Source organism: Panthera pardus, unplaced genomic scaffold, assembly GCF_024362965.1.
Source record: "Panthera pardus isolate Hobbes unplaced genomic scaffold, ASM2436296v1 HiC_scaffold_26, whole genome shotgun sequence".
Classification (NCBI taxonomy): Eukaryota; Metazoa; Chordata; class Mammalia; order Carnivora; family Felidae; genus Panthera; species Panthera pardus.
The window spans coordinates 358,504-372,978 of NW_026526832.1; the positions used below are offsets into that span (position 1 = coordinate 358,504).

General features: G+C 39.6%; 1 protein-coding gene across 1 annotated transcript in view; it reads left to right on the top strand.

The window, feature by feature from the left end:
• The window catches only part of DNAH6 (dynein axonemal heavy chain 6), a 241,924-nt gene that overhangs the window by 100,152 nt on the left and 127,297 nt on the right, over window positions 1-14,475 (top strand). Inside the window, exons 22-29 of the mRNA XM_053890890.1 lie at window positions 1,946-2,126; window positions 4,218-4,314; window positions 6,673-6,892; window positions 8,342-8,506; window positions 8,592-8,705; window positions 10,293-10,418; window positions 10,502-10,657; window positions 10,941-11,102. Coding sequence (XP_053746865.1) covers window positions 1,946-2,126; window positions 4,218-4,314; window positions 6,673-6,892; window positions 8,342-8,506; window positions 8,592-8,705; window positions 10,293-10,418; window positions 10,502-10,657; window positions 10,941-11,102 — 1,221 coding nt within the window. The remainder of the gene's footprint in view (window positions 1-1,945; window positions 2,127-4,217; window positions 4,315-6,672; window positions 6,893-8,341; window positions 8,507-8,591; window positions 8,706-10,292; window positions 10,419-10,501; window positions 10,658-10,940; window positions 11,103-14,475) is intronic.

Consider the following 14,475-nt stretch of genomic DNA (forward strand, 5'->3'; position numbering starts at 1 on the left):
CAGCTCCTACATGTTCCCCACGTTTTTTGTTTATTTGTAAGTCTATAGTTTCAGTGAAACAAAAACTGACAGTGTGGTGTGAAGTTTACGTTTAAAGTTTTCACAGCAACCTACCACATGCCTGAAAAGACCTTACAATGGAGTTCTAGATGCCGGTCTAGATGGGGTCAAGTACTGATGGGTATCATGATTCAAGATAGCATTTTGGGTATTAGTTAAATCTTAAGATTAAAAAAATTGTGTGTGTGTCTGTGTGCGTGTGTGTGTGTGTGTGTGTGTTTTAAAGTGACCACTGCCCCAGTCAAAAGACCCGGGCTTTTGAAATCATTCAGCTCTTAAAATGACTCAATAAGCATGTGTTGTCACATGTGAGAACACAGCATGACTGAATCCTGCCACCAATGGTTTCAGAATTCAAAGTTCAAAAAAACAGAGAGGCTCCAGGAGTTGTTCACTCTAAGAACATGAGCCCTTGTGTTTCCCTACTGTCATTGCCCATGTACCACCCTCTTCCCCTCCCTAAGTACTTCAGCTACTGGCTCGGATGGACAAGCTGATACTTATAACCTAAATGATTGGAAAGAAAGGGTCTTCGTGTCAATTTGAAGACTTAGCACCTCTAAGACAGAGCAATCTGCCTATGCATATACTCCAATAAAAGATTTTTCCCTCCTCAACCAGTTTCCATCCCAAAATGGCAGGGGGCTTTGGTCACTTATTAACTGGCTTAGACCTTTTCTGGCAGCAGAATTAAGCTCAGGCAGGGAGCACCTTGGTTTATAAGCTGCAGGCATTCACAGCTTTTAAACAGCTTCTCGCAGTGCTGCATCAACTTCACATTTACTGGAAAAACATGCACTGTTGCTTGAAGTCTCCTTGGTACCCTTCCTTGTGGTACACCCTTCCCTTTTATTTGATTCTACTTCAGATTATCCCACAGTGAAACAAAGAACCCACTTATACTGATCTTTGTTCCCATCCAATCTCTCTCTTAGACTAAAGATTTTTAGCTTGATTTAATTATATTTAAGCTTCTATATATTCTAATATGAAAAGTTATCTGTGAAATAACACACTAAGTAGGAAACGATAATTTGTTCCAATTTTGATTCATAGAGATCTTTTTCAGGAATCCACCCTCTTGGATGAACACTTTACAATCTGACCCCTGTTTGGCCTCTACTGATGGCTGAGCCAAGCCAGAATTAACTATGTAGAAAGTATGAGACCTGCGATAAATCAGGGAGTGGTTGTGACACTAGGCTTTAGGCATAACCCCCAAATCTGCAGTGAGAAGTGAGAAACTCTTTCACAGATGTTGAGCCTATGCATGCAATGGCAGGAGGCATAGGAGACCATGAGATCTACAACCCCAACACTGCAGTTCTGGTTTCTTTTATTAACCATGCTTCTCCAAGGGGAGAAGCAATGGGTGATTTTCTTCTTCCTCCAGTCCTCTGGGTTTGCCACATGCTCTGTCACAAGCAGATTTTACTCTTGTGATTGAAGAAAATAAATCCTGTTTCTTTTTTAAAAAGGAAGAGAGGGAAGAATATAGAGACAATTGAGGCAAAAATAAAAAACACCTTTTTTTGGAGAGCCTTGTCTATATTTGGAAATAGTCACTTAATAACACTTCCCAACCCTTCATATTTCTTTTAGCATCTTGCTTCCCCTGAGACTGTCTGCTCTGAGCATTTTAATCCTCTTTCTCTGGGTCCCTTCTGATTAACGTACAGTAGATTCCTTATAACTCTACTCAGTAGAAGAGGGGTAGAAATTAGGCTGCAGTGAGTCTTGGACCTTTTAAGGAGGTTCCATCTCGAAGAAACTGTGTGAAGCTCCCCCAGTGAAAGATATAGTGAGTCCCCATGTAATTATTTTTAATGTAACTGTGTTTTTAATTCAGGATTAAAAATTGATAATGCTCATATTTTTCTCCTAGGAAGAGTGGCTGAACTGTCAGCGAAACTGGCTCTACCTAGAAAGTATTTTTAATGCTCCAGATATTCAGAGGCAATTGCCTGCCGAGGCTAAGATGTTCCTTCAAGTGGATAAGTCATGGAAGGAAATCATGAGGAAGGTGAACCGGTTGCCTAATGCTCTTCGAGCCGCTACTCAACCAGGTATAAAACACAATTTCAAAAACACACAAAAAGACTTTACAGGCATCTAAACTGTTTAATGCCTATAAGGCTCTAACAATATGTGGTACACTCAATCCTTGATTCTTGTCAGTATTAGTGACCAGGAATATTTGATACTCTTATTGAACGATGTGAATTGAACACTGTTGTTGTTGTTTTTGTTATCGTTCTTGTTATCATTGTTATTACCTCTCAGCTTAGTTCATAGTTTTGGCACCCAAGAATCTGATTTTTTTTTTTTGCTGCTTTTATAATTTGGGGATGCTGCCACAGAGTATCAATGATGCTTACACGTCACAATTTGACTACAAGACATATATTCACATTCCGTTGACCCATTCTGCTAAAGCTCTCATAGACGTATGACTGGAAAACTTTCCACATCTTATTTTTCATTAATTCATTAAAATATTTAAAAATTGGGGCACCTGGATAGCTCAGTCGGTTGAGTGTCCAGCTCTTGATTTCGGCTCATTTCTGATCCCAGGGTCGTGGGACCAAGTCCGCATCAGGCTCCATGCTGAGAATGGAGCCTGCTTCAGATTCCCTCTCTTCCTCTGCCCCTCTGCCCCACTTGTGCTCTCTGCCTCTAAAATATTTAAAAATATATATTTAAAAATATTACCATAAATTATAATTCTAAATCTCGAGATTGAAATGTTATTTAATAAGGTCTATTTTTAGGGATATGTAATCAAAGCATTAGTACGTGCACACACATGGTTATTGAACTTTATCAAAGCCTCAGCAAGCTTGCTTGTTGTTCTACAAATGGCAGCATATGACCTTTCCTGGTGAATACCTCCAGACAGCTTCCCTGTCAAGCAGAGGCAGTCTGCTGGGCTATGCTCTTTGCCCAAAGACTCTTACATAAAACAGAAACAGAAAGGAAAAACTATATGGTGTGATAGAATTGAAAACTTTTAAACTTTGGGTCTCTAAAGATCACCCACGCTCCTTGGCTTTTAGTCACCTTCTAGTCAGCAACTCCCTCCAACCTCTGCTTCTGTCTTCACTTCTCCTCTGTCTCTGACCCTTCTGCCTCCCTCCTATAAGGACCCCTGTCATTACATTGGGCCCACTAGATGATCCAAGATAATCTCCCTTCCCGTGATCACTGCTCACATCTACCAACTTCCTTTTTCCATATGGACTAATGTATTCTCAGGTTGTGGGGATTAGGACATGGCCGTAACTTTATTCTTCCTACCACATGCATATTCAAACCTTTTGCTGCAAAATAGTCAAGTGTTTGAAAATAGAGCGTTGCCCCAGTCTCTACTGGACTTGTTCCATAACAAGTTAAATTAAAATCAAAAAAATTAAATTAAAAAAATTAAAAATTAAAATTAAATTTAAAAATTTTTAAATTAAAAAAAATTTTTTAATTAAATTGAAAAAATACATGATTCCAAAATACCTCTGGTCCTAGGGATTTCAGATGAAAAAGTGTGGACCTATATTTGTCATTTCACATTATGATAAAGCTGTGAAGAAAAATTCAGCAGCATAAAGAGGGGGGCTAGAGAATAGCTGGGGGCTGCCGTGTGTGTGTGTGTGTGTGTGTGTGTGTGTGTGTGTGTGTGTGTGAGAGAGAGAGAGAGAGAGACATGGAAGACTTTTTTTGATAAAGTGGCTTTTAGGCAGAAAGCAGGAGGCATGAGGGAATGAGACACCTTTGTGACTACGGGAGAGTTATTAAAGGCAGAGAGAAGAACAAAGGCCAAGTCCCTAAGGTGAGCACGCACTCAGCAGGCACAATGGTTCGTGCACTCCTAGCCCCACCCCCAAGTGGGGGGGGTGCGCCAGCTAAAACAATGTTTCAGGTTGAATACTTGTTCGTCTGTGGTAAATATTAAGACTAATATGAAATAATGTTATTAAAAGTAATAGTTAACATTCTTAGCCAACCCCCCAAATTTAATTTTTTTTTACCATTTTTATCAAATAAAACCAAAGCTTTAAAGAATGTTAATATCATATTTTACTTCCAATTAAAACTATATTTTCTATTTTTTTAACACAGTTTTACCAGTACCTTTTTCCTTCCCCTCTCCCCCTAATAAACAGGACTTCTGGAGACTTTTCAAAATAATAATGCATTACTTGACCAAATTCAAAAGTGTCTAGAGGCATATTTAGAATCAAAAAGAGTTATCTTTCCAAGGTAAGTTTATAAAGCAACTTATGATAGTTTTAGTAGTGAAGACTATTCATAAATTTAAAAGGACATACTTAAAAACAAATCATAACATCAAAACCAGGTGATGTTCCCATAACATCAGAGAACCAGAGCAAGAAACAAGAAAGATGTGTGATAATGGTGATCCAGCTGGCATGTTGATTGGGGAGCATAAATCTTGAGGATACAGTTTTTGGTAAAGGAGGTAAAGGTGCTGGAGGGATTCTTGGTCTCAGCATTGTTCCATTGTTGGGTGTGCATGTATGTGCCTGCCTGTGTGTGCATGTCCACAGATGTGCACGCAAAAAGTCAGAGAACCCTGTGTTGCCTGAGCAGGTTTCTTTGGATTAATCAGTGCCCTAAGAGTGTCACTGGAAAAGCTTTCCAAGAGGTCATTTCACAAACTCCAAATTAAATTGTTTACTCGTCTCTTTATTACAAAAGCATACCAAATGTTAAAGTGCTAAAGATACAAAGAAGAAAATGCTGGATCCCTGCCCCAATGGGGCTCATGGTCAACAGGTGAATAGTCATATAAATAAACTATTATAATATACCTATATAACACCAGAATAAACTACTTGATGGTAGCCAACTTCAGTTATTAGGGCACACTGTACTGTAACACAGAGGACATTGACAAAATGGTTTATCTTTCATGATATTTTCCTGTTAGTTGTTAAGGAAATGGCCATTTAAGGTCTGTCCTAGGACAAGTACTATGGCAGCCAAGGCTAGGTGCTTCTCTGGGTTACTTGGTTGAGAGGGTTTGTTGTTGGGTACCAGGACAGAGTATGTGTGTACGTGAGAAATCCAAGATCCAGAAGATCAGTGGTTCCCAACTTGAATCTCCCAAAGCCAGAGGAAGTCCATACACTACATTTGATATCTAAAAAAACAAACAAAAACCACAGAAACAAATTTACCTGTGATAATATTGAACACCAAAAAGCATCAGGTTTTATTTGTTCTTTTGCTTAGAACTGCATGAACTAGGTCTGCAACATGTATATTATGTCAGAAGGCTCTATGTGGTGTTGATTTTACCCTGTGGGCCTTAATAAAGACTTACTATGAGCTGCATCCCAAGTTAGGTCCTAGGGACACAAGATGAATACAATACTGTTCCTGATCTCACATGGCTCATGGCCCAATGTTTATAGTTATCATTAGTTGAAAAAAAAGGCATGGGCACAAATTAATTATTACTATATGGTAAAGAAGGAGAACTGATAAAAGCCCAATCAAAAGCATCTTTATTTCAAACTAATAACTGCCTTTGCATTCCCTGCTGGTGGCTAGTTTCTTCCTGCCCCTGGACAAAGTCTTGAGCAGACCTCATGAATTTTCTAGTCATTCTCAGATAATAATGCAACCAAGCAAACAAAACCTCTTGTTACAAATGAATGATCTTTAATAATAAAACTGTACTTCTTTTAAAGTGAAAGCTTCCCCATTCCCTACCCAAAACTGTGGCAGTTCTGAAGGCTTTAGTGATGGTGAGAATATGTGGTGATCAACCCTCCCACTCCCTCTTAGATTTCTGAAGTCTCCAGGTTTGGGACACAGAGGAGAAGAGAGTCAAAGCAGCAGAGAATTCTGAGTGGGCTGGTGAATATCTGGTCCCCTCTTTCCCACATGGGGCCTTCCATGGGCTCTTTTCCATTCCCTCCAATCCCAAGGGATCTCTTATAGGCAGCCTCCTCCACTCCAGAAGTAAAATGTCTTCTCTGGCCAGGCCCTCATTCCTCTCCCTCATCCCTGGGTGTCCAAGTATGCCCCTTCTCCTCCTACAGTCTATTCGTGCCTCTAAATGGTCCTGGTGGGCAAGATTTAAGAAAATCTCATGCAGAATCACACTGGCATGGCCCACATGTGGATGTTCACAGAACTAAATAAAACTCCTATAACCACACATCCATTTGCCCATCCATCCATCCATCCATCCATCCATCCATCCATCCATTCATCCAACACATTAGGTATTGAAAGCAGGTAGGTGTAAGGCACTAGGCTATATTCTAGGGAAAATGAATAATATATTTTCACTGTAGAACAAATCAGTGTCATAGCAAGAACTAACATTTTTTTACAATTTCATGAAAAATATCTATCTTGTATGTATCAGGCACTGATTCTAGATGTCTGAGATGCATCCACACTAGTCTTCATAACAATTGTATTTAGAGACATGTGGTCTCCCAGAAACCCAGGACCAGTAGGTTTGAGGTTCAGGAAATCAGTAACTGGAGAAGAGATATGGCTAGGGGATTTATCTTTCATGTGTATGTAAGGCTTTCCTTTGACTTCCAAGTTATATTTTAAGTATTTTCTTTAATCCAGATTTTACTTCTTGTCGAACGATGAACTTCTGGAGATTCTGGCCCAGACACGAAATCCCCAAGCTGTGCAGCCACACTTAAGGAAATGCTTTGACGCCATTTCAAAGCTCGAATTTGCTCTCATGCCTCCTACTGAAGGAAAAATTCCTGGTATGGAAGGAGAGCCAGAAAAGATTTACACTAATGATATTTTAGCAATGCTATCACCAGAAGGAGAACGGGTGAGGTGCTTTTGTTTATAATTCTTTATAGGGAAACTTTGTTACCCTTCTGGGATTGGGGGTAAAAGTTTACTCTTCAGTCCCTCTAAGCATTCATCAAGTGCCACTGTGTACTTGTACTGTGCAGGCTTAGCAGTTTCAAAGATAACCAAGATGAAATTCTTGCCCGCAAAGAGCTCTAGCGGAGACAGCGTCAAACAAATGATTGAAAAGCACCACAGTAAGTGCAGTAACAGAGGCATGTGCTTTGTTTTTGGGAACAGAGTGGAGATGACTGGAGCCCTGTCTTACTCACCTCTCCAGAAGAGGCAGGAGAGTGTACTGGTTAAGAGTACCTGTTCTACTGCCAGGCCACCTGGACTCAAGTCCTATCCTTTAACCTCACCTATAAACCGAGGAATAGCAATAGTGCCTGATTAATGAGATGCTGAGGATTTTTAGTAGTATTATATGTAAATTACTTAGAACTGTACCCAGTGGGTGCTATGAAAGTGTTAGTTGTCATTTCTCTAGGACACCACACAGTGCCTGGCATACAGTAAACACTGAGCAAGTGAATGCATTAACAAACTGTGGAGAAACACATGACTTCACAGAGAAGAATAAATCTCTTTCTCTCCCTCTCTCCCTCTCCCTCTCCTTCCTTCCCTCTCTCTTTCTCTCTCTCTCTCTCTCTCTCTGACACACACACACACACACAACACACACACACACACACACACACACACACACACACACACACACACAGAGGCAGCCAAGGAAGATGGAGAGGAGACATGGGAGGGAGGGCATTCTGTACAGAGGAAATGTGCAGTGAAATGCCAAGGTTATCAGTCCAGTTAGAGCAAGAGATGTATCTGTGGGAGTGGCAAGAGCCTATAAACATTTTACTTGTCCTGATTTGACCCTCTTACAACAGAATTTGCTCATCACTAGTGCAGAAGAGGAGAAAGGGGAGGACCAAGGCTAAGATCTAGGGAAAACATGAAATTTAAAGGGAAGGTAGAAGAAGAACCAAGAGACCCAGATAAGCAGGGCAATCAGGTCATTGGAAGTCCAAGAAATAAATATGAGAAGGACTGAAAAGTATCAATTGGACTTGAAAGTTGAAAGAACATTTGTAACTTTAATCACCTTAACAGGTTTAGAGGAATAGTTGGGGCCAAAAATCAAATGGCAGTAAGTAGGAAAAGAAAGTGGAGGAATCCATATAGTCACGTATATTCCTTTTTTCCAAGGATTTGGTTCCAAAGGGAAGCAGGTAAAAAAAAAAAAAAAAAAAAAAAAAAGGAGGTGGGTAAAGAGAGATGTAGAGTGGGATATCAATATAAGGTTCTAGTATTTGCAGTCAGGCTTCGGTGTTTCTGGGGTCTGATATAGAAGTACAGAGGTTGTATAGCTGACAAGTCCCACACTGAACATGTTATCATTGCTCTGATTGTCTTCTAGGTTAGCTTGGGAAAAGGCCTCAAAGCCCGAGGCAACGTGGAGGATTGGCTTGGTAAAGTGGAAGAAGCCATGTTCACATCTCTGCGTCGCCTTTGCAAAGCCGCCATCGCTGACTACCAGGGGAAACCAAGGACAGACTGGGTGATTGCTGGCCACCCTTCTCAAGTAACTTACACCCCTTAAATTTTCCATCTCTGAATCCATTTTTGATGACACGCAACACACATTTAAGAAAGATGTTTCCATGTAGGTGATTCTGACCATTTCTCAAATCATGTGGTGCCGTGATTTGACTGAGTGCTTGGAAAGAGAAGGTGGTAATCATATAGAGGCCCTGGAAGCTTTTGAAGAAGTAAACTTTGAGGTAGGATTTTTTAACAGGGTGACATTGAACATATTGCTGTGCAGGATGGTCTCAGTCGTTTTGCTTTTGTTTTTTTGTTTTTACATGGTTACTGCAAATTCACATATTTCAGAAATTTTAATGCTCTGACATGACTTACAGAGCTTTGGGGGTTCTTACTAAAACCATTTATGTTCAGGTTTTCTTAAGGATACTATCTTAATATTTGTGTAGTATTTATACGAATACTTATAAAATTGGATGAAAGAATTTAAGAGGAAAATCTCAGAATTATGATGGTTTGCAAGATTTAAGGAGACTTTGTGTTTACTAGGCCTTGGATAACTCTCACAGAAGCTTTTATTCAATCCAGGAAAACTCCAGGATTTGTGATATTTCTATTCTTAGGCTCAAGATGTGCTTTTCTACTATTCTAGAGAATCCTTAGGCAGCCATCAATAAAACAATAAGTAACTGAATCCAAATACCATTCTACAAGAATTTTTAAGCTATAGTTTGGAAATGCCATTTTACAGCTATGCCTAATCTTTAATTCCAAATTTAGTTCTACTTCCAAACAAGGTGGCTTTTTTTTTAATTACCTTTGAAACAGAAAAGGGAAGAAACAACTTTCTTGAGATGAGAGAACACTATCTCTTGAGGACCTCATAGAATGTCATGCCACACAGCCCCAGAGAAGAGAAAAGACTCAGTATGGAAAGTTCCCTTGACCTCTGTGTAGAGATGGTCCCTGATCAAGGTCAGCATGTGAGAAAATTCATCAGAGCAGTACAAGGCCTTCAGAGGCACTACTCTCCTTAGAAAAGATTGAACCATTTATGTGAGAATTAGGAGCACAGTCTGTACAAAGATGCTCTCATTTAATCAATCATTGGCTTATTTAAAATACTCAGATTTTCTTGGGGCACCTGTGTGGCTCAGTTGGTTAAGCGTCCAACTTTGGCTCAGGTCATGATCTCATGGTTTGTGAGTTTGAGCCCTGCAACGGGCTCTGTGCTAACACCTCAGAGCCTGGAGCCTGCTTCCAATTCTGTGTCTTCCTCTTGTTCTGCCCTTCCCTGGCTCACACTCTCTCTCTTTTTCTCTCTCAGAAATAAATAAACAGTAAAAAACATTTTAAATGCTCAGGTTTTCTGCTTACAAAGGAAAAATTACCCCTGAAAATGAGGAGTACTGCCTTAATCATGTTTAATTTTTAGGGAAAACAGTCTTCTCTAGAGACATTATCACATGGTGGTTAAGAGCATAGGCTTTCTGCGAGGTAGATGTCTACTCAAGTCTCATTTTTGCCACCTCATAACTGTGTGGCTGCCATCAAGTTACTTACCCTCTTTGACACTTAGTTTCCTCTAATATAAAATGAGGGTAAAGATAGTATGTACTTCATAGAAGTCATCTAGGAATCTAGGAATTAAGCAAGTTAAACTGTTGTCCTGTTTGGTCATGGAATTATAGATTCTTAAAATTAGTTTTGGCAAATGTCTACTCCAAATTCAATAGTAAAAAGATAGAAAAATAGTTTAAAAAAATAGATATGTAAGCTGATTTTTGAAAATCCATTATGACCATTTTTCTTTTGATTTGTAGAGATTAAATGCCCTGGCAGCAACAGTTCGAGGCAGTCTTCCAAAATTACACAGAAATATCATAACTGCCTTAATTACTATTGATGTACATGCAAGAGACATAGTCACCGAACTTGTTCAAGCCAAGGTAACTTTTATTTAAGTGACAGCATATATTTCTTCCTGAAATTAGTGCATCTAATATATGTATCATTGTTACCACTTACGTAGGTAGACGAAGTGGATTCCTTTGACTGGCAGAGACAACTGCGCTACTACTGGGACATAGATCAGGATAATTGCGTGGCTCGGATGGCGCTCTCTCAGTACACCTATGGCTACGAGTATTTGGGTGCATGCCCAAGACTAGTCATTACTCCTCTCACAGTAAGTTACTGATGACTTAGGTTAACCATGACACAAATGCTTTCTTAAATAGTCTTGAAAAGTTTCATCCAACCTTAACTCTTGAAAGGATTTGCCGTGAATACATCTCTGTGAAGCAGAGATCTGCGTCATTAATCATGTACCTGGATCTTTGAGTATATCTCAATTGCTGTAAAACCTTTCATGGAAAATAATGACCCTCCTCCTGTAGAAGGGAAGGGGCTTATAAATGTGTGGCTTGAGTCAGTTCCCTTCAATAATGACAATGTATGCATTTCTTCAGGATCGCTGTTACCTTTGCCTCATGGGGGCTTTGCAGCTTGACCTGGGAGGTGCACCAGCTGGTCCTGCTGGCACTGGGAAAACAGAGACAACCAAAGACCTAGCTAAAGCTCTTGCCATCCAGTGTGTGGTCTTCAACTGCTCCGATGGTTTGGACTACAAGGTACAGTCCCAGCACCTTAACACTGACATTAAGTGCTTTATGGGTTTTCTCACTTGCAACATGGCATGACAAAAAAAGGAGAAGGGGGGTGATGGCAAGCAAGGGGAAGCTGATAGGGCAAAGGATGGTCAAAGTGGGATAAATAGAGCAAAGAAGAAGAGTCAACACAAGGTGGGCTGAGTGGTCCAGGTAGGAACCAAGGCCACAAGAGGATCTATCAAATGGTGGTAAAATAAAAAATCTGCTTATGGGGGCATCTGGGTGACTCAGTTGTTCAAGCATCGACTTCAGCTCAGGTCATGATTTCATGGTCCGTGAGTTCAAGTCCTGCATCAGGCTCTATGCTGACAGTACAGGGCCTGCTTGGGATTCTCTCTGTCTCTACCTCTCCCCGAGTCGTGCTTTCCCTCTCTCTCAAAATAAATAACAAAATAAACTTTAAAAAAAATCTGTCATGTTACTAAGTGGAAAGAAGAGAGATGAGGTATAAGATACAATAGCAGGGAAATCTAGGAACAAGGAATATGCTTACAGGAAGAGAAGAGCAATGCAGAGAGTTATGTACTAAAAATAAAATATGTGGGAGCACCTGAATGGCTCAGTCGGTAAAGCATGTGACTCTGGATCTCCTGGCCCCGAGTTCAAGCCCCACGTCGGGCATAGAACCTACTCTAATACACAAAATAAGTCCTAAAAATGAAATATGTAGGAGGTGAAAATTCATGGTAAGATTTTTCAGTATAGTATTTCTCAAAGTTTTGGGTCACAGGACCCCTATGCCTTATTCTCCTTCCAGGTTTTCACAACACAAAGTAGTATTTTAACACTTTATGAAGTCCCACAGTCAGGAAATCTGTTTGGCTTTATTTAATTCAGCAAATCCTAAATATATTTGACCAAAGTGCCTTTTAGTCACTAATACACAGAGCTATTAGTTTCCTTTTTCTGAAAGTTACACAAATACCTGTATGTTGTCCAAATTTAGAATATAATCATTTGAATTGTCCAAATAAATTGTAATTCATTCATTTAAAAAAAATTTTTAGGGGCGCCTGGGTGGCTCAGTGGTTAAGCGTCCTATTTCGGCTCAGGTCACGATCTCGCGGTCTGTGAGTTCGAGCCCCGTGTCGGGCTCTGGGCTGACTGCTCAGAGCCTGGAGCCTGTTTCAGATTCTGTGTCTCCCTCTCTCTCTGACCCTCCCCCGTTCATGCTCTGTTTCAAAAATAAATAAATGTTAAAAAAATTTTTTTTTAAATTTTTTAATGTTTATTTATTTATTTATTTATTTAATTTTTTTTTTTTTTTCAGAGAGAGAGAAACAGAGTGTGAGTCGGGGAGGGGCAGAGAGAGGGAGACACAGAATCTGAAGCAGGCTCCAGGCTCTGACCTGTCAGTGCAGAGCCCAACATGGGGTTTGAACTCACAAACCACAAGATCATGACCTGAGGTGAAGTCGGATGCTCAACTGACTGAGCCACCCAGGTGCCCCATAATTCATTCATTTTTACAGAGTAAATCATACTTATTTTTCAGAAGCATCTTCAGAAAATAGTGTTTCATAGGATATGTCCTTTAAAAACCCTGCTCCTTTTTTAAAATTTAGGAGAAAAAAGATGTTGCTGGAAATGTCTTTTTATTAATAAACAACAACAACAACAAAAAACAATGGAAGTCCAATACAGGCAGAAAGTTGTTTCACAGTAGCAGAACAAGAGAGCAACAAGGGACTAAACCTTGGGAGAGGTAATCAGGAAAGGTGACCCCTCTACCTTCAGAGCAGGGTGACAGAGGGGGCCTCTGGGTACACCAGGAAAGAATATGGGAAACTGCCATCAGTAATCTGTGGAAGAATTTATGCTCCCCAACATCTCCAAGTTATGGGAATCTGTTCCCACTATGTTAAGTGACCTCATTATCTCAGCAGAGATGCATCAGATTTTATGATAGTGATGATTTTTTTTTAATTTGGGACATAATAATTCTGATTGTTTTAGATCTTCTCAATTCAAAATTTGGATTTATACATCCAAATCCATTTTTCAGTGATTTTTCAGTCATCAGTTAGGCTCAGTCATTCCTGGGAGATGTGCACTCCCAAAGGCATGAGTGTATGCTATGAGACACTTAAAGCCACAGGATATAAATACATGATTCATTTATCTTAGACTCTAGAGCAGGAGTCAGCAAACTTTCTGGAAAAGACCAAGTGGTAAATACTATGGACTTGCAACTCGTCGTTTTTTCTGCCGTTGTGGCATGAAAGCAGCCACAGACCATATGCAAATATAATATATCATGAATGAATGTGGCTGTGTTCCTGTAAAACTCCATTCACAAACCAGGTGTTGGGCTAGATACGGCTGTGGTCCATAGTTTGATGATCCCTGAAGTACCAATTACATCCAATGATAAAAAATTTAAGTATTTATTCTTTTTTTTTTTTAAGTTTTATTGATTAAGTAATCTCTATACCCCACGTGGGGCTTGAACTCATGACCCCAAGATCAAGAATCACATGCTCCTCTGACTGAGCCTGCCAGGCGCCCCTTAAGTATTTATTTATTCTTTTTTATGCTCCACCTTGTTCCATAAGGATTTATTAAACTAACCGTTTAAAATTAAATATCTACATGTGGAAAAATTGAAACTGAACAGAAGGATCCAAAGTTAAAAATAACAGATTTTGTCCCTAGTCACATCACCCACTTCCACCCTCCAGAGACCAGTTTTCTGATTGTATTTGTTTTTACTTCTGGTGATTGCTATTATCTGTAAGAACATGTGTTTATTACTATATTTGTATATATCAACTTTGGACATTATCTGCCAACTTATGAAGTCAAGAGTTTATTAGATATGACCTTCCAACTTTATGTTCCAACTTCACTTTCTGATTTTCATTGGTTTGTATAATTTTGTCTTACCATGTCAAGGTTTATGAAGTTGTGCTATTCTATACCTACAATTATGCCTTCTTTGCTTCGTCGGCGGCGGGAGGGGCGGTGAATATAAAAACATAAACCCATTATATACCACTTATAGTATCAAGGATGATTCATAATGGAATTTATTTTTTTTTAATTTTTTTCCATAATGGAATTTAATGGCATAATCAGGCTCATAGAGAAGGATCAATACATGGGTCATGAAGCCTTTGCCATTCAATGGAACACATTCCAAGACAAATACCATATGATTTCACTCATATGTGCGATTTAAGAAACAAAATAAATAAGCAACAGGGAAAAAAGAGAGAGAGCGAGGCAAACCAAGAAACGGACTCTTAACTGTAGAGAACAAACTCATGTATCACCAGAGGGGATGTGGGGGGGTGGGTGGAAATGGGTGGAACATGTGATGGGGATTAAGGAG